The sequence below is a fragment of the Dreissena polymorpha genome, chromosome 7 (genome assembly GCF_020536995.1).
Source record: "Dreissena polymorpha isolate Duluth1 chromosome 7, UMN_Dpol_1.0, whole genome shotgun sequence".
NCBI lineage: Eukaryota > Metazoa > Mollusca > Bivalvia > Myida > Dreissenidae > Dreissena > Dreissena polymorpha.
Window position 1 is genome coordinate 103,209,876 of NC_068361.1, and position 21,731 is coordinate 103,231,606.

The window sequence follows — 21,731 nt, forward strand, 5'->3', positions numbered from 1 at the left end:
GTAAATGGTAATAAAAGAAAGTGTTGAAAATAGCAAACAATGTCAAAGTAAACTGCTGATAGACGATTAGGAAGCCATTGGTATTTTGGAGTATTCTGAGGACAATATTGACATTGTGTACCAAATACATACAAGTTCAAGCGTTTTTTTATGCCCCCCTTGGAAGAAGAGGGGGTATCTTGTTTTGCACATGTCGGTCCGTCCACCAGATGGTTTCCAGATGATAACTCAAGAACGCTTAGGCCTAGGATCATGAAACTTCATAGGTACATTGATCATGACTGGCAGATGACCCCTATTGATTTTCAGGTCACTAGGTCTAAGGTCAAGGTCACAGTGACTCGAAATAGTAAAAAGGTTTCCGGATGATAACTCAAGTTTGCTTCGGTCTAGGATCATGAAACTTCATAGGTACATTGATCATGACTGGCAAATGACCCCTATTGATTTTCAGGTCACTAGGTCAAAAGTCAAGGTCACAGTGACTCGAAATAGTAAAATGGTTTCTGGATCATAACTCAAGAGTGCTTACGCCTAGGATCATTAAACTTCATATGAACATTGATCATGACTGGCAGAGGACCCCTATTGATTTTCAGGTCACTAGCTCAAAGGTCAAGGTCACAGTGACTCGAAACAGTAAAATGGTTTAAGGATGATAAATCAAGAATGCTTACGCCTCGGATCATGAAACTTCATAGGTACATTGATCATGACTGGTCGATGACCCCTATTGATTTTCATGTATCTAGGTCAAAGGTCAAGGTCACAGTAACTCCAAACAGTAAAATGGTTTCCGAATGATAACTCAATAATGCTTACGCCTAGGATCATGAAACTTTATAGGTACATTGATCATGACTGGCAGATGACCCCTATCAATTTTTAGGTCACTAGGTCAAAGGACAAGGTCACAGTGATTCAAAACAGTTAAATGGTTTCCTGATGATAACTCAAGAATAATTAGGCCTAGGATCATGAAACTTCATAAGAACATTTATCATGACTGGCAGATGACCCCTACTGATTTTTAGATCACTAGGTCAAATGTCAAGGTCACGGTGACTTGAAATAGTAAAATGGTTTCTGGATCATGACTCAAGAGTGCATACGCCTAGGATCATTAAACTTCATAGGAACATTGATCATGACTGGCAGATGACCCCTATTGATTTTCAGGTCACTAGGTCAAAGGTCAAGATCACAGTGACTTGAAACAGTAAAATGGTTTCAGGATGATAAATCAAGAATGCTTACGCCTAGGATCATGAAACTTCATAGGTACATTGATCATGAATGGCAGATGACCCCTATTTATTTTCAGGTCACTAGGTCAAAGGTCAAGGTCACAGTAAGTCGAAACAGTAAAATGGTTTCAGGATGATAAATCAAGAATGCTTGCGCCTCGGATCATGAAACTTCATAGGTACATTGATCATGACTGGTCGATGACCCCTATTGATTTTCAGGTCACTAGGTCAAATGTCAAGGTCACAGTAACTCTAAACAGTAAAATGGTTTCCGGATGATAACTCAAGAATGCTCACGCCTAGGATCATGAAACTTCATAGGTACATTGTTCATGACTGGCAGATTACCCCTATCAATTTTTAGGTCACTAGGTCAAAGGTCAAGGTCACAGTGATTCAAAACAGTTAAATGGTTTCCTGATGATAACTCAAAAATAATTAGGCCTAGGATCATGAAACTTCATAAGAACATTGATCATGACTGGCAGATGACCCCTACTGATTTTCAGATCACTAGGTCAAAGGTCAAGGTCACAGTGACTTGAAATAGTAAAATGGTTTCTGGATCATAACTCAAGAGTGCTTACGCCTAGGATCATTAAACTTCATAGGAACATTGATCATGACTGGCAGATGACCCCTATTGGTTTTCAGGTCACTAGATCAAAGGTCAAGGTCACAGTGACTTGAAACAGTAAAATGGTTTCAGGATGATAAATCAAGAATGCTTACGCCTAGGATCATGAAACTTCATAGGTACATTGATTATGACTGGCAGACAACCCCTATTGATTTTTAGGTCAAAGGTCAAGGTCACAGTAAGTCGAAACAGTAAAATGGTTTCCGGATGATAACTCAAGAATGCTTACGCCTAGGATCATGAAACTTCATAGGTACATTGATCATGACTGGCAGATTACCCCTATTAATTTTTAGGTCACTAGGTCAAAGGTCAAGGTCACAGTGATTCAAAACAGTTAAATGGTTTCCTGATGATAACTCGAGAATAATTAGGCCTAGGATCATGAAACTTCATAAGAACATTGATCATGACTGGCAGATGACCCCTATTGATTTTCAGGTCACTAGGTAAAAGGTCAAGGTCACAGTGACAAAAAACATATTCACACAATGGCTGCCCCTACAACTGACAGCCCATTTAGGGGGCATGCATGTTTTTAAACAGCCCTTGTTCATATTTTGTCTGGTCAGTGTATTTATTAGGGATTGACTACATCAGTTTTGTAAGGTGCAAAATTTACCTGACTTTGTTCTATTTGAGTCAAAACCTTGTTATACGCCTGTTTTTCAAAATGGGACGTTTTATAGTTTCACCCTTGCCGGGAGGGTGGGCGGCGTCCACAGCAGTTTCCGCTCTTTATTATGCCCCTCTTTGAAGAAGAGGAGGTATATTGCTTTGCTCATGTCGGTCGTTCAGTCTGTCTGTCGGTCGGTCCGTCCACCAGGTGGTTGTCAGATGATAACTCAAGAACGCTTGGGCCTAGGATCATGAAACTTCATAGGTACATTGATCATGACTCACCGGTGACCCCTATTGATTTTGAGGTCACTAGGTCAAAGGTCAAGGTCACGGTGACTCGAAATAGTAAAATGGTTTTTGAATGATAACTCAAGAATGCATGCGCGGCCAACAGGGCAAACTCTGAACAATATTACTGAAGCAACTGGTCTGTAATTCTAAATCTATAATTATCAGTCCAATGAAACATCATCCTTTTAGTAAAATACAGTCGATCAGTAAAAATATTATTAGAATATGAGATTTTTGGTATATTTTGTATATTAAATATTGTGTTAATGTTTAATTTTGTTGATTAATATAAATATAAGCAGGACAAGGGAGGTAAAACACTATTATATCTTTCTTATATACAGGGGAAACAAATGCAATAAGTTTAAATTTCATGCTTTATGAATAGAGGATATCACCCCCCCCAATTTTTTTTTTAAACATCATCTAATAAATAACCCCACCCCACATTAAACCCCCTCTCACCCCCCTACCCCCCACCCCCCCTACCCCCACCCCCACATTATACCCCCCTCTCAACCCCACCTCCCCTACCCCCCCTACCCCCCATCCCCACCCCCCCTAATAAATTACCACACCCCACATTATACCCCCCTCTCACTCCCCCCACCCCCCACTGCCCCACCCACCCACCCCCCTACCCCCCCCCCAATTTTTTTTAACATCTAATAAATAACCACACCCAACATTATTACCCCCTCTCACCCCCACCTCCCTACCCCCCACCCCCCTCCCCATCCCCACCCCCTCCAAATTTTTTTTTATGTCCCCCACTATAGTAGTGGGGGACATATTGTTTTTGCCCTGTCTGTTGGTTGGTTGGTTGGTTGGTTTGCGCCAACTTTAACATTTGCAATAACTTTTGCAATATTGAAGATAGCAACTTGATATTTGGCATGCATATGTATCTCATGGAGCTGCACATTTTTAGTGGTGAAAGGTCAAGGTCAAGGTCATCCTTCAAGGTCAAAGGTCAAATATATGGGTCAAAATCACTCATTTAATGTACACTTTTGCAGTATTTAAATATTCAAGATAGCAACTTGATATTTGGCATGCATGTGTATCTCATGGAGCTGCACAATTTGAGTGGTGAAAGGTCAAGGTCAAGGTCATCCTTCAAGGTCAGAGGTCAAATATATGTGGCCAAAATCGCTCATTTTATGAGTACTTTTGCAATATTGAAGATAGCAACTTGATATTTAGCATGCATGTGTATCTCATGGAGCTGCACATTTTGAGTGGTGAAAGGTCAAGTTCAAGGTCATTCTTCAAGGTCAGAGGTCAAATATATGTGGCCCAAATTGCTAATTTTATGAATACTTTTGCAATATTGAAGATTGCAACTTGATATTCGGCATGCATTTGTATCTCATGGAGCTGCACATTTTGAGTGGTGAAAGGTCAAAGTCAAGGTCATCCTTCAAGGTCAAATATATGGGTCAAAATTGCTCATGTAATGTCACTTCTTCAATATTGAAGCTAGCAATTTTATATTTGAAATGCATGTGTATCTCATGGAGCTGCACATTTTGAGTGGTAAAGGGTCAAGATCAAGGTCATCCTACAAGGTCAAACGTCATATAGGGGGACATTGTGTTTCACAAACACATCTTGTTTTTTTTTCATCTAATAAATAACCACACCCCACATTATTACCCTCCTCTCACCCCAACCCCCCTACCCCCTCACCCCCACCCCCCCCCCCCCCATTTTTTTTTTAAACATCTAATAAATTATCACACACCCCACCCCCCCAACCCCCGGCCCCAATTTTTTTTTTAAAAACATCTTATAAATAACACACACCCACCTTATAACCCCCCTCTCACCCCCCCACCCCCCCTACCCCCCACCCCCCACCCCCCCAAAAAAAAATAATATTTTTTTTTAAACATCTAATAAATTACCCCCGCCCCACATTATACCCCCCCTCCTCACTCCCCCCACCCCCCGCGCCAATTTTTTTTTAAACATCTTATAAATTACCACACCCCACATTAGATACCCCCCTACCCCCCACCCCCCTACCCCTAACCCCCCACCCCCCCTACCCCCCCCCCCCACAATTTTTTTTATTTTTTTTAAACATATAATTAATTAACCACACCCCTCATTGTACCCCCCCTACCCCCCACCACCCTACCCCCCACCCCGACCCCCCTACCCCCCCCTACCCCCCCCTACCCCCCTCAACAATTTTTTTATTTTTTTTAAAACATTTAATTAACTACCACACCCCACATTATACCCCCCTCTCACTCCCCCTCCCCCTAACCCCCAACCCCCACCCCCCCCCCCCATTTTTTTTAAAACATCTAATAAATTACCACACCCCACATTATACCACCCCCTCTCACCCCCACCCCCCCCCCATTTTTTTTTAAACATCTTATAATTACCACACCCCACATTATAACCCCCCTCTCACCCCCCCCCTAACCCCCCCTACCCCCCCCCCCCCCCCCAATTTTTTTAAACATCTAATAAATTACCACACCCCACATTATAACCCCCCTCTCACCCCCCACCCCCCCCCCCACCCCCCACCCCCAATTTTTTTTTTAAACATCTAATAAATTACCACACACCACATTTATCCCCCCCCCTCTCACTCCCCCTGATTATTAGGTCACTAGGTCAAAGGTCAAGGTCACAGTGACTCGAAATAGTACAATGGTTTCCGGATGATAACTTACATTAGGTCAAAGGTCAAGGTCACAGTGACAAAAAAACGTATTCACACAATGGCTGCCACTACAACTGACAGCCCATATGGGGGGCATGCATGTTTTACAAACAGCCCTTGTTTCGAATAGTTTTCATCTGATCTTCACCAAACTTGGTCAGAAGTTGTATCTAGACAATATCTAGGTCAAGTTCGAAAATTGGTCATGCCGGGTTAAAAAATAGGTCACGGGGTCACTTAGTGCATTTCAAGGATTAAGCATGGTTTCTGCTCTCTAACTGAAAAAATTTTCATCCGATCTTCACCAACTTTGGTCAGAAGTTGTATCTAGACAATATCTAGGTCAAGTTCAAATATGGTTCATGCCGAGTCAAAAACTAGGTCACGGGGTCACTTAGTGCATTTCAAGGATAAAGCATGGTTTCTGCTCTCTTACTGAAGAAGTTTCCTTCTGATCTTCACCAAATTAGGTCAGAAGTTTTACCTAGAGAATATCTAGGTCAAGTTGAAATATGGGTTATGCCGGGTTAAAAATAACGTCATGGGGTCACCAAGTGCTTTTCAAGGATTTATCATTGTGTCTGCTGTCTAATTGAAGTAGTTTTCATCTGATCTTCATCAAATTTGGTTAGGAGTTGTGTCTAAATGATATCTAGTTCAAGTTCAAATATGGGTCATGCAGGTTCAAAAACTAGGTCACAAGGTCACTTAGTGCATTTCAAGCATTTAGCATGGTGTCCGCTCTCTAATTGAAATAGTTTTTATCGGATCTTCACCAAATTTGGTCAGAAGTTGTGTGTACATGATATTTAGGTCAAGGTCAAATATGGGTCATGCAGGGTCAAAAACTAGGTCTTGAGGTCACTTAGTGCATGTCAAGCATTTAGCATGGTGTCCACTCCCTAATTGAAGTAGTTTCCTCTGATCTTCACCAAATTTGGTCAGAAGTTGTCTAGATGATGTCCAAAACCTTCAAAAGGGCGTATCTTGTGACAGTTTGGCACTCTTGTTTCCATTTATTTCTAGAATTGGGCCTATTTGTATGTGCATTATGCGCCTATCTCAATATCACCAGCACTCCTCTCTAACTATAGCCTTTTTTTATTATATTGGCAAATTTTGGGAAGCTTGAATTGTTGAATTACAAAGTTAAATTTGTGTTATTCAAAATATTGAATTGTAATTCAATATTGACTTTATAAGTATCTCTCAATTCATATTGAAATGATATTCATATCAATACATTGATAGTGGCCGTACTCTGTGAAAAGGGGGTTCAATGCATGTGCGTAAAGTGTTGCCCCAGATTAAACAGTGAAGTCTGCATAGGCTATTCAGGGACGAACTTTCCGCTTTAACCCCTTTAGAACAGAGCACGGCTCATATAAAGCTGAGATGCAGACGTGTATTCAATGTGGTTTAGACAGACCTAGATAAAAGTCCATGGTGTGAGTTGAAGGTTCAACTCTGGAGTGGACACTATCTTGACAGTTTACCACTTAGATACTATCATCCCGCATTTGTAGTCTCTTAGAAAGATATATTTAATGTAAGACCTTTCTTACTAGATTCAAGTTTTAAAGGCTTCATTTCCAACTCTTAGATACTGATGAACAGCATAAAACCCAAACAGACCATGAGTTACTTGCAGGCTGTTCTTGCACATGTTTAGCCATTTTCACTTTGCTTCTGGAGTGGAAACTTTATCATAAATTAAGTGAATTTCATGGGTTTCAAGCTTGCAAGTTTGTCTTATCTGTTCTGGTCTGATCATTTGGTAAATAACTAATACAATCATGGAAAATTCAGCACACTTAAAGGTATTTTAAATCAGAGATTTTTAACTACCAATTTCATAAGCCTTATTGTTCACTGAAAATCATGTTTCACCATATTTTTAGAAAATTGTTTGTCCCTAAGTTATCAGATAAACTGATACACAACTATGATATACATAGTACATGTATTTGTGTAATGTCACTATGGACTTTGTATTATAATAAGGTGGTGAGCTAAAACAACCAATATCATTCAGCTATTGCACTTTTTAAGTTTAGCACATGGGTTGATTTACTACCTAAATGCTGTGTGTTTCTTCATGAATACTCATTCTTTTCACCGGCAACAGATCATAATAGTAGTGAATACAGTTTAACATAATATAATATAAAAAAATATAGTATTTCCAAAAATGGACAGTTCACAAAATTAATTGGAAAATGGAAACCTCTGTAGTTCAAGTTCATAACCGTTCAGATTTAGTCAGAGATTATGTTTGCGGCGCCTGCGAAAGTAAAAATATTCAAGAAATTGCTGATTATTTTTGTGCATCGTGCACAAAGTTTTTCTGCGGAAAATGTGTTTATTTCCATGATCAATTATATGCAAACCATCCCAAATATGGAAGAGAGGAAACATATAAATGGCCTCTTACAAAGACAATGGAGGATTTACTACTAAAATGTGATGTCCACAAAGACAACAAACTGACAATGTTTTGCCAGGACCATGGTCAGCTGTGTTGCACTGATTGTGCTTTTCTAAAACACAGGTAAGTCACACGGTTGACCGGTTGTGCAATACATGGGGAAAACTCAACCGATCTCAGAATATTTTTTTTCTATTTAGGTCATTTAAGTGTTTAGGTTGATATCTTCACCAAAAAGTCCAAGCTTTACTACTCACCCATATGTCTGTGTTGTTGTCGGCATTTGTGCAATGCTCTAGTTAATATGAACATGCAGGTTCTTCATAGCACTGTTTATTTCTACAGGTGTGCATTGAAACTTCACACATGTGTTTGGGGTCATTTGTGAGGTCACTAAGCAAGTTCCATACCTCATACCTTTAATTTTGAAGAATTACGTCCCTTTTTGTAGATAAAAAATGTGTAAAGGTAAATGAACAAAATCTGCATATCACTGATTCTACCAACAGGGTATTCAATTAAAATTTCACACATGTGTTAAGGGACATTGTGTGAGGTCACTGACCAAGTTCGATAACTCTTTCCTACAATTTAGCAGATTTTTTTTTCGAGAAGTATGCCCCTTTTTATGCATCCAAAATAAGTGAAGGTAAGAAAGCAACATCTCCATATCAGTGTTCCTACTGAGTTTTATTAATGGCCTATTTGTTCTTTTATGCACTTTAGCAGGATTATGCCTGTTTTTGTACTCGAAGATTCAGGATAACTTTGTATGCAACAACCCATGTCTCTTTATCTACTATAGATACTTGGGGACACAGTGGGGTGAAAGTTAATGTTACTTAAATAGAAAAAAAAAATCACTAAAAAACTTGAATCGCTTTGAGTTACAGTGCTAAATTTGTCTTCACAGTTATTATGTCAGGAAATGTACATTGGATTTAGATTCAAGATATGTCCTATTTTAAATAATATTTATTCGATACTTTTTAGTGTTTTATTTTAGTTAGATATATCATATGAGTAAATTACATATAAATAATATGTGTGGAATTAATTATTCATGTTGCTGTTTCAGGCATTGTGCCAATGTGACTGCAATTTGTGATTCAGTAAAAAAGATGGCAGTGGATATGCAACAGTTGTCAAACAGTATTCAAACTAGTCTTGATGAACTCAATACGTTTAAGAGTACACATGAGGCCAGCATTCAGTCTGTGGAGGAATCATATAGTGAAAGACTGAAAGAAATCCAAGACCTGCGAAAGAAATTGAATGCTGCTTTGGATGCACTAGAAAATACAACCATGAAAGAACTGGATGAAATTAGGGTCACATTGCAAACTGCTCTTAAAAAAGATGTTGACAACTGCAACAGACTGAAGGATGAACTTAAACAGCTCAGTGAAGCTGTTAATGTCCTTTTTGACAAGAGCAAGACAGAAATTGAGTTTATAGCCAGCAGAAAATGTCTGGACAAAATAGAAGAGTGCAAGACATATCTGAAGGAGAACCCTGTGAAGTTGCAGAGGTCACTGATATTCCAGGCAAGCATTGACATTGAGCAGTACCTGACTCAACAGGCAAGTCTAAGGAGGATTGTAGTCAGTATGCAGTCTCTCACAGTCAAGATGAATCCAGACTGGATCTTGACTGTGAAGAGAAATGTGTATTTGATGAGCATATCAAGTGACCCACGTCAGACTTGCCGCATCACTGGCATTTGCTGTCTTCCTAGTGGCCAATTCGTCGTTACGGATGAATGTAATCGCAAAGTGATGCTGTTGGATTAGCATTACAACGTGTCCAGTCACTGTGATGTGTCTGGTTTACCAGGGGACGTTTGCCAAATCACATCCAGTGAGGTGGCTGTAGTTGTTCGAAATTATGTGCAGTTTATCTCTGTGAGCAATGGACAGCTGGTGAATGGAAGGAAGTTCCATTTATCACCTGATGGTCATAGTATCGCCCACCATCAGGGAGCGTTGTATGTCACCTCTGACACGGCTCTGTGCCACTATACTCTGACTGGATCACTTGTAAAAAATACTGTACAAGGATATGAATTACTCTTGTTCAGGTATTGTATTTTTGTATACAAATAAAATTTAATCTCTATTACATGTCTTCAGACTTAAAAATACTTATGAACATTTTTAAAACTTTGTGCGAAAAGAAAAACATAAGAAAGGTGCAATATTTTATCCCACTTTTACAGCGAATTCGGTTGATTAAAGCCCTGTTGATTAAATTTCTGCAATAAACAACGGCACAAAATGACGTCAACTATTCAACACAATGGCGTCATAAATCCAGCAAAATTATCCAGTTAAACTAATTTTGTTTAAATAAAAAGGTTTACTGAATAAAAAGTGGGATAAATAGAATAATAGGTTAGTGTTGTTTATAGATCAGTTTTATCATGCTCGGCTTATGCTTTTTGTTTTCTAAGCCTTGCATGATAAACCTATTATTCTCTATGTTAACCCATTTATTATAATTCTCTTCTACTTGTTCATAACTTGTGTCATGTTTTGCAGTGTGGAAATGTGCAGTGAGTCCTGCTGGAGACAGGATCTATGTCACCAACTTATTTCAGAACAAGCTCATCACTCTGGCTTCAGATGGCGCCCTGATATCCACCTTCATGGACCCTGAACTACAAAACCCATGGGGTGTCCATGTAACATCATCAGGACAAGTCCTTGTCTGTGGACGCGACTCTAATACAGTCATACAGGTGGATCATCAGGGAAGAAAGAAACTGGCAACTCTGGTATCACAGGAAGATGCTGTGAAATTTCCAGTGTCTGTATGCTACAATACCAACCTTCGCCAGATCATTATTGGACTTAATGATAACAATGAAATGATGTGTGTGGATATAAAATAGCTTTTCATGTTGAAAAAGACCAGCAATGATATAAAGACAGTTATAAATGTTATTTCCAATTGTTTTCTGTTACATATTTTATTATAAATGTTAATGTCTCTGAAGGACAAGCAAACTCATACAGTTTATCTTTTGTTAACAATTAGCTAATCTTTATTTTGAAAAGGAGTGTTGATAATTTTCTCTAGATTGTACCATTTAAGATAAGCCTGATATGATGACAATCTATAATGTTGATGCTGATTAGATCTTCAGTCCTGCTCCATATTAGGCCAACATCAAAAATATCTTTGTTTGCCATGACCTTTCTTATCAAACAAGTTGACCCTACTCAAAGTATTAAATGGGGTAAAAAAAAAAAAAATCTTGATTACCCAGTAATCTATCATTTGTCATTGACCTTTAATTAATGATATCGACTGCAAACCAACTTATAATTGGTCAAATAGACATTTACTGCCTTGTGTCATAGAGTACCCTTTCAAAATGTTCAAGACTGCACATGCAGTTCTGGTTGCAAACAATTATTTTACTACCTACCTACCCGTTGCCAGCAATCTTGGCTTGGCAATAGCAAGTAAACAATCAATTGTTAGGCTTGGCCTTAGGTATTGTTTGTTACAAAACAAATGAGTCGTGCTCTGTGAAAAGGGGGTGCTATGCATGTGCTTAAAGTGTCGTCCCAGATTAGCCTGTGTAGTCTGCACAGGCTGATCGGGGACAGCAGTTTCCGCTTTTATGGTATTTTCTGGATAGGGCTTAACAAAAATCCAGTTTAGGCGGAAAGTGTTGTCCCTGATTAGCCTGTGCACAAGCTAATCTGGGACGACACTTTATGCACATGCATTAAACCCCATTTTCACACAGTATGGCTCAAATGTTATAATTTATATATGGCAATACATGTACCAGTATTGTATTCCAATTATTATTTGTATGTATTAATATTTTATCATTTGTATATTTTTAGATTTTTTTTTCTTAATCCATTATATTTAAGAGAAAAATATGTTTCTGTTATTTATTATTCTTTTATGAAATTTCTGGTATTCTGAATTTGTGCCACATTTTGTGTATGTGTGCCTATGGTAACGTATTGCAGTCATTATACTACAAAACCTATGTTTTCGTAAAAACTACACTCCGCAATTCAATAAAATGTTACAATTAGTTGCCTTGACTATATAACTATTTCAATATCACATTTTAGTGTGTTCCAAATAAAAGCCTACTGAAGTTTATTTTATCACTGATATAATATTCCCCCTCTGGTGGATCTTACTTTTCGCAGAATTATACACTAATTGCTGCTAACTGCAAAATGTGGAATAGTTGTAAGGACTATGATATGATATGACTGCAAAGTTGCATTTCAACTTATCAGCCAAAGACTGCTATGTAGTAGACCATAGTTGATAACAGCAGTCATTATAATAATAATGCAATTCACACGAGGCTTGTTTTTATAATTGGCATATAGGAGACATGTAAATTGGCTGTTTTGATCATTTGTATACAAAAGTCTCGTAAATCTGAGGTTTTGATAATTTGTATACAATAGGCTTGTAAATTTACTGTATTGATCATTGGCATACAAGAAGCTAGTTAATTTACTGAATAGATAGTTTGCATAAAAGAGGCTAGTAAATTTGCTATATTGATAGTTTGCATACAATAGGCTTGTAAATTTACTATATTGATAGTTTGCATACAATAGGCTTGTAAATTTACTGTATTAATAGTTTGCATACAAGAGGCTAGTAAATTTACTGTATTAATAGTTTGCATACAAGAGGCTAATAAATTTACTGTATTAATAGTTTGCATACAAGAGGCTAGTAAATTTACTGTATTAATAGTTTGCATACAAGAGGCTAATAAATTTACTGTGTTGATAGTTTGCATTCAAGAGGCTTGTAAATTTGCTGTTTTGTTAAATTGGCATACATGAAGGTCGTTAATTTGGTTTCAGTTTGTGTCTCACTGAGATTCAATTTGTCTGGGTCAATTACAAAAAATCGATGAAAGTTACAATGATGCAACAATTAACTGCACAGTGTTTATCCATAAATTGAATCTTATGACAAAACACATGCATGTCACCGAGGTGTTGTAATCATACAGAAAAATATTAATAAATCACACTTATCTGCAGTCACTTATGTTTCAAAGCATCAGAATGTAGGGTTGTCCCTTACTCTGTCAGGGCTGGCAAAAAACTTATCAATAACAAAGTAGAATATTGTGCATGCTACAAGTGCCAGGAGGCATATAGCAACTGACCTTTCCATTATTTATTTTTTTCTCCTGCCCCTCAAGGTTAACCAAAATGACAAACTTTTTATGACATCAATAATGCATCTTACATGCTTTGACACTGAAACGGATGATGTATTTTTTTCACACCCATATCACCTGACCTCAATTTTATCTTGAAATTTACCTCCTTTTGGACTTAATTGGAAAGTCCACATTCTTGGTTAGCCCAAAATAAGGCATCTAGCTTCAAAACTGCGTGCAACCAAGCTGTGATGTTAGCATGGATGTTATCTATGAACACTTTTAACACAGCCATAAAACCTGGCAGCATTTAGACTGACAGCGATCTACTTTTGGACTTTGATTTATTCAGTTGGATATTGAATCAACACTTACAAGGAATCCACTGGGGACATGTTTTTTTTATAGAACGAAGCATCTTGTTTTGAAATATAATTTTCTTGTCAATATAATCACCCATAATGATTTCCAACACATGTAGCATAATAACACGCTGTCAACTGAGAAGTGTATACAGAGCAGACCTATATAAAACAATGTTATCTGTTAGGCATTACAATTTCTATTTTAAAGAAAAAAAGATGTACTGCACATTATTTCCACTAAAGATACTGTATGTTGTTTTAAGGCGCTATAAAACTTGTATACAAAAGTAAAGATCTCCTAGTTCAATGCGCTACAAATTTTACATCTGCAATCAAAATGACCTCTTTGCATGAATATTTTGCAGGTACCAATGGCCAACACATGGATGACGTGAACCTTGAAAGAAGTCTACCTGAAAAAGACTACAGCTCTGGGAAGTCTATACCAGCCTCGGAGTCTAGCACAGGAAAGTCTATATCGCCAAGGGAGAGAATCGTCACCAGCGAGGGGTCTAGACCCTCATCTGTCACACAGTCCAACCCAATGGTATTCCACTTCAAATAATTATGTAATTGTTGGGAAGAATGCAATGAACTAAGACCTTAGTGTAGTTGTGTAAGGCATAAATAAATTATTTACTGATTAAATGATTTTAACCTGGTTTTCAATGAAGTTTAAAACCCAGGTTATTACATTGGCGAGTGTGTGTACGGGGGGGGGGGGGGGGGGGGGGGGGGGGGGGGGAGATGCTGTCCAACAGTCATTGTTATTTCTTAAAAGGACTTAGGCTCAACAACTTGACTTTTGATGGAGGTACTGTTCTGAATGTGTGTGTGTACATATAGGAAGCTCGCTTGTAGACCTAACTTTTAGAATTTGTTTGAAGCCAGGTATATCATGGTCAAGGTCACTGTATCTACAAATAGACAACCTGGTTTTGTAATGTTGTCATGATTTTTTTATGAATGTTAATTAGCTAATTAATGATTTGGAGTTAAGATGCACAGCAATTCAACCATTATGGTATCATGATCAACTTTTGCCTTCTCCACTAAGTAACAGCAATTCTTTCTTTCTTTTTACCTACAGGACGATTTGTGAGTACATAAGCAGTTAAAGTCTTCAAATTAAATTTCTTAGTTTTTTGTATACATTAAACCTTGTTAAACTACCATGTTTCAGGTTCTGACGGGCAAGTCCAAAGCCCCAATGGTCACCACATCCAAGGTTTTAAGCCACAAGGTCACGTCCCGAGTGGACTCTGGGAAGCCCAAGGGCGGCGGTGCGGGCTCTCAACCTCTGGCCCCACCCATGAGCTCCGTAGTGGTAGAGAGGCACCAACCAGTCAACAAGGTTAGATACAGCCCTAGGCCCTTCCTAACCCTTTACCACTTAGATACGTATTTTGACACATTTGTAGGCCCTCAGAAAGTTAAATTTATTAAAGACCTTTCTTACTAGATTCAAGTTTTAAAGGCTTCATTTCCATCCTCTATATACTGGTGAGCAGTAAGCAGCATAAAACCTGAACAGACTGTGAGTTACTCGCAGGTTGTTCTGTTTTTATGCTGTTTGAACATAGCCGTTTTCACTTTGCTTCTGAATGGGAAAGGGTTTATTCTGAGATGTTATTTCACATCCATTGCAAAAAGTAGTTTTACAAAATTTTCCTTTTTTATGTCCCCCACTATAGTAGTGGGGGACATATTGTTTTTGCCCTGTCTGTTGGTCTGTTGGTCTGTCTGTTGGTCTGTTTGCGCCAACTTTAACATTTTGCAATAACTTTTGCTATAATGAAGATAGCAACTTCATATTTGGCATGCATGTGTATCTCATGAAGCTGCACATTTTGAGTGGTGAAAGGTCAAGGTCAAGGTCATCCTTCAAGGTCAGAGGTCAAATATATGTGGCCAAAATCGCTCATTTTATGAAGACTTTTGCAATATTGAAGATAGCAACTTGATATTTGGCATGCATGTGTATCTCATGGAGCTGCACATTTTGAGTGGTGAAAGGTCAAGGTCATCCTTCAAGGTCAGAGGTCAAATATATGTGGCCCAAATCACTTATTTTATAAATACTTTTGCAATATTGAAGATAGCAACTTGATATTTGGCATGCATGTGCATCTCATGGAGCTGCACATTTTGAGTGGTGAAAGGTCAAGGTCATCCTTCAAGGTCAGAGGTCAAATATATGTGGCCCAAATCACTTATTTTATGAATCCTTTTGCAATATTGAAGATAGCAACTTGATATTTGGCATGCATGCGTATCTCATTGAGCTGCACATTTTGAGTGGTGAAAGGTCAAGGTCAAGGTCATCCTTCACAAGGTCAAGGTCATCCTACAAGGTCAAACATCATATAGGAGGACATTGTGTTTCACAAACACATCTTGTTTTAAATATATATAAAAATGATGAATTGCTGTGAAGAAGTCTCTTAAAGCTAAAGAGTCTGCTGAGTGTTTTCACAATCATTTTTATGGAATGACTAGCCTGTCCATGTTGGCCATGTTTTTTAAATACACCATTATTTTATATTGGCAATAATATCTCTCAGCTTACTGAGCAATGTTTGAGTGAACTTCAGTACGTGTGTATGAAAATGTATATGTTCTCTTCTTCTATGTGAAATTGTAGTACCTGCTTCGATTTGGATAAAAGTTAACATAAATATTCCCAATCACAGTCAAGGCGTCAGTTATGACTGCATAGTTGTAGTTGTGGGTCAAAGGCCGTAAATTTACATTAGGCTCTTAACCTTTCAATTGACGAATTGATATGTATATAACTGGAATTTGGTATGATCCATTTAAATGATAATTATGCCCCCCTTCGAAGAAGAAGGGGTATATTGTTTTGCACATGTCGGTCCGTCCACCAGATGGATGTCCGTCCGTCCATCAGATGGTTTCCAGATGATAACTCAAGAACACTTAGGCCTAGGATCACGAAACTTCATTGGTACATTGATCATGACTGGCAGATGACCGCTATTGATTTTAAGGCCACTAGGTCAAAGGTCAAGGTCACAGTGACTCGAAATAGTTAAATGGTTTCCAGATGATAAATCAAGAACGCTTAGGCCTAGGATCATGAAACTTCATAGGTACATTGATCATGACTGGCAAATGACCCCTATTGATTTTCAGGTCACTAGGTCAAAAGTCAAGGTCACAGTGACTCGAAATGATTTTCTAGTAAAATGGTTTCCGGATGATAACTCAAGAATGTTTACGCCTAGTATCATGAAACTTCATAGGAACATTGATCATGACTGGCAAATGACCCCTATTGATTTTCAGGTCACTAGGTCAAAGGTCAAGGTCACAGTTACTTGAAATAGTAAAATGGTTTCTGGGTGATAACTCAAGAAGGCTTTGGCCTAGGATCATGAAACTTCATTGGTACATTGATCATGACTGGCAGATGACCCCTATTGATTTTCAAGGCATTAGTTCAAAGGTCATGGTCACAGTGACTCGAAATAGTAAAATGGTTTCTGGATGATAACTCAAGAAGGCTTAGGCCTTGGATCATGAAACTTCATAGGTACAGAGATCATGACTGGCAGGTGACCCCTATTGATTTTCAAGGCACTAGTTCAAAGGTCAAGGTCACAGTGACTCGAAATAGTAAAATGGTTTCCGGATGATAACTCAAGAATGCTTTGGCCTAGGATCATGAAACTTCATAGGTATATTGATCATGACTGGCAGATGACCCCTATGGATTTTGAGGTCACTAGGTCAAGGTCACAGTGACTCAAAATACTAAAATGGCTTCCGGATGATTACTCAAGAATGCTTATGCCTAGGATCATGAAACTTCATAGGTACATTGATCATGACTGGCAGATGACCCCTATTAATTTTCAGGTCACTAGGTCAAAGGTCAAGGTCACAGTAACTTGAAACAGTAAAATGGTTTTCTGATGATAACTCAAGAATAATTAGGCCTAGGATCATGAAACTTCATAGGTACAATGATTATGACTGGCAGATGACCCCTATTGATTTTCAGGTCACTATGTCAAAGGTAAAGATCACAGTGACAAAAAACGTATTCACACAATAGCTGCCACTACAACTGACAGTACATATGGGGGGCATGCATGTTTTACAAACAGCCCTTGTTAGTTTTCTATTGGCGTCTTGTGTACTTGATGCTTCGGTCTGCTTTCAGCAAACAATGCCCCATGCAGTAGCTGGCAAATATCCCCGTCCATCAACTGCCCCCTCTGGTGACAGATCACGGAAGATTGCTGGTCAAGGGCAGATAAATGTGCAGACTGTCAAACATGTAGAATAGTCGATCATTGCAGAAAGCATGTACCAAGAAGAAAAGTACACCATTGCAGTAGCCTTAAAGCAACTGGATCGTGGTTGAGTCTCAATGAACAGGATAATTTTGTGATTAATTCTATCTAATAAGAGTTGATGTTTAGAGCAGGTTGGCTTAATAACATGGCAGTACTATGAAAGAAGAACATAAATAAATGAATATTGTAAAAGGTACACATATATATTTTTTTTTATATTGACAGTTAAGAAGTGGTTAGCAGCAAATTAGCAATAAATCAAAAGCACACAGACATGTGATTTACATAGTGAAAGGAGAATATTAATTTAAAATATACAAACATAATATTATATTCGTTTCATATTAATGTTCAGTGTATAACTGCAAATAAGGAGCAAATAAACAGCCCAGTGTTTAATACTGTTAAAAAACAAGCCTGATAATCATAAAATTAATGTAAAATAGTTACACTTTTTAAGAATTATTCAACAGTATTATGGATTCTGTGGTACTGCTGGGGTTTATATTGTATATATTTAAATTAATCGATCATACTTTTTTAACAAGGTTTTCAGAAGGAAAAAACTGGTTATTAGATTGGCAAATGACGGCTGGCGGGCCGGCGGAACAAGCTTGTCCGGGCCATAACTTTGTCGTTCATTGTGAGCTTTTAAAATCATTTGGCACATTTGTTCACCATCATTGGACGGTGTGTCGTGCAAAAAAATTATGTTGATATCTCCAAGGTCAAGGTCACACTTTGATTTCAAAGGTCAAAAATGGCCATAAATGAGCTTGTCCGGGCCATAACTATGTCGTTCATTGTGAGATTTTAAAATCATTTGGCACATTTGTTCACCATCATTGGACGGTGTGTCGCGTGAAAGAATTACGTCGATATCTCCAAGGTTAAGGTTGCCACAACTAAAAATAGATTGATTTTGAAACAAGGGGGTAACTATGCAAAATCAGTAACAATGCACATTTTGAGTTGTCTCCCTTTATCAGAACTTTTTTTTTCAAATTGAAATCAAGGTCGTCTCAAGTAAAAATAGATTAAATTTGAAACAAGGGGGTAACAATACACATTTTGAATTGTCTCCCTTTATCAGACTTTTTTTTTATATTGAAAACCTGGTTTTGTGACAATTTTGTCCCTTGTTTGTGATTGTAATTTAATGTATTTATACTTCAAAACCTGAACAGATTTGGAGCTCACACAAATCTCAGGCGGGTTTAAATACAAGCATTTACAATGTACGAGTCTCAAGCCTTTGCAGTGGGTAGAACTAATGATGTTAGAGATATAAAGAGTGTTTCACCGTTTGGTTGGGAATAAGTGTCTCCTTAATTCATGTTTTAAATCTGAATGTGTTATATAGTTAAATGTGTTGTCTTTGATGCTATCTCACTTGATCAAAAATGTTCAGGTTATAAGTCATTGTGTTATTTATTATCACCCCCTTCAAAAAAGAGGGAGTTTATTGTTTTGCAGGATGTCGGTGTGTCTGTCGGTAGACCATTTCGTTTCTGATCAAGAACTATATAACAAATTGACCGATTGGCTTGATACTTTACACGTGCATTGGCTTTGGACAGTAGATGAGCCCTATTGAAATTGGGGTCAATAGGTCAAAGTCACAATAAATATCAAAATCGTTTCCGATCAATAACTTGTCAACATATTGACCAAATGGCTTGATACTTCCAATGTGCATTTTCCTTGGACAGTAGATGACCCCTATGGAAATTGGGGTCACTAGTTCAAAGCCCTATTTGAGGGCCAATGTCTCTGAACGCGGAACTCATTTTTGTTTTCTTGTAATTAGAAATAATAAATCCATTGTATATATTAGATATTCAGATATTATATTTTAAAACCAAGTGTACTACCTACTTGTGAAGTATGAAGTGAATGTTTTATGATATCATGTTTTATTATTTTATATTTATTTATGAGAATCCTATTTAAACAATATACATTTCTAATTTATTCATACTGTTCAATTTTGTTTCTTCTTTTATTTTTTCTAACTCATGATTTGACTTTTACAACTGAAATGCATTTGAAGTTCTGTTGTACAGCTCATTTATTATTTACTCTGTTTAATTTGTTTGTGATGAATCGCATTTTAAATTCGTTAGCTAGTCTAGATTTATGTTTTACCGATGTAAAATGTGGAGAGTCATTGCTTGTTGTGGTTTTTATTTCTTTTTCAATCCCAGTTAAGAAAATCGGTAGCAAACACAGCTCGGGGTTACCCTGCATAATCCAAAAGATCTATAAACAATGTTTAAATAAATAAATAATGGGTCACCCGGCATTGATCAATCTTTGAAAGACTGAAGAACTGTTAACTAGTTCTCCATGAAATCGAACTCGCATTATTTATAATAATAATTTTAAAATGATTGTAATCGGTCACTTTAAGTGATGTACGAGTTAGTTCCCTTTTGATGTTAGGTGGCGTTGTCGTGCTTTCCTTTTGAGAAATGTGCACAATTTAATGACAGTGGTTTGTTGCGCTTTAAAGAGAACGGTTGAAGAGGAGAGAACGGTAGGGCAAAGGTCAAGGGCGTATTTAGGGGTCAAAATGTTTACAATTATTTGTGGTTCTGTATCTTTCACGAATAGAGTCGCGACTTGAACCAAATTATACAAACACTATCGAATGACTATCGACTTCATTTATCATAGACAGCTTAACATTTTCTTGCATAAGATAGAAGTTGTGAATACCACGATATGGTACTACGAATATATAAGATTTGTCACGTTGTGTTACGATTTGATAGGAACATTCCAATTTACAAAGGCGATGTTGATCGTATTCATGGTAGTAATGTTTTGCTTGTTCAGAACGTTTCCGCTATTAGCGTGATTATCAAAGTGTGTGTGTAATTCAGAGTTTATTTACAGGTTGTCGCAGAGTCTTCACGACTACATTGTGTGCGACCTGGAAGCATGATTATCAAAATTGATATCACGATCTTTTAAGGCCCAATGTGATCAACACGATATTTTCACGATTACGACAATGACTGCAATGGTGGCATTAATCGTGACAGTGGGAAGGTAGCATTAACGACAGGCTGACATACCACGCGCGTGAACCAGAATTTCATGCTGGTTATTCAATGCCATGTTCAAGGGAAAACGTCTTGATTGCCTTAGACGTATACACTGGTATTTTTTAGATTAATAATTTCCAATTGTGTGCAAACATTTCATCAATACATTAGCTTGACTATGTATGAATCGATAAGGTGCTTATGGTAAACGTAGTGGCTAACATTTGGAAGTAAAATCGGCGTTGGATACCATACATTGGTTAAACCGGAAATCATCTTAGTTTAATTTGATTACCTTTGCAATACTGCATTATTTGTTAAGACTTTGTACTTGGAACGAAAGTGCAATCAAATCATTAGTGTTGTGCAAAAACTAAACAACCAGAGATGATGTTACGTACGACTGTAGTTTTATCTGCTTATCTACGCCAACATGCTCTTTAAGACTTCATATGAGTGGTAACAAAAACTAAAATAATGAACCATTTTTTGATAAACTGTATTACTTTTATTTGGTCAGGGCGAAAAAGCGGACCATAACCGCTAGAACCATGCCATATTTAAACACATTAATACAAATCATTGATGTGTAATATATTTAATGTTAACGAAACTATGTATGATCATCGTCATGCGATAATGGGTCTTATGCCATGTGCGGCCAGCGTATCTTCTGACCAACCTGCGCAGTCTGGTCAGGACTTACCCTGTCGTGTTGTAAGAGAACTAAACCTCGCGTGAATTATAGCGGACATGGTAGCTCCTGACCAGACTGTCGGAATGTGCATACTGTTCTGGACCGACGCTGGCGGCATATGTCATATGACGTATTTTTGCAGGACGTGTCTCATATGGTGCCAGTTTAATAAATAGTGTCAGAAACAGTAACTACAAAA

General features: G+C 37.8%; 2 protein-coding genes across 2 annotated transcripts in view; both read left to right on the forward strand.

Annotated features, from left to right (window-relative positions):
• LOC127838723 (centrosomal protein POC5-like) overlaps positions 1-19,954 on the forward strand; it is a 46,396-nt gene extending 26,442 nt beyond the window's left edge. The window contains exons 11-13 of the mRNA XM_052366697.1: positions 13,823-14,004; positions 14,641-14,811; positions 17,647-19,954. Coding sequence (XP_052222657.1) covers positions 13,823-14,004; positions 14,641-14,811; positions 17,647-17,772 — 479 coding nt within the window. The 3' untranslated portion in view covers positions 17,773-19,954. The remainder of the gene's footprint in view (positions 1-13,822; positions 14,005-14,640; positions 14,812-17,646) is intronic.
• On the forward strand, positions 7,491-11,982 carry LOC127838728 (transcription intermediary factor 1-beta-like). The gene is made up of 3 exons (XM_052366705.1): positions 7,491-8,042; positions 8,998-9,999; positions 10,460-11,982. Exons 1-2 carry the CDS (start codon positions 7,711-7,713, stop codon positions 9,710-9,712), a joined length of 1,047 nt encoding a protein of 348 aa, XP_052222665.1. The 5' UTR covers positions 7,491-7,710; the 3' UTR covers positions 9,713-9,999; positions 10,460-11,982.
• Positions 19,955-21,731: the final 1,777 nt, after the last annotated feature.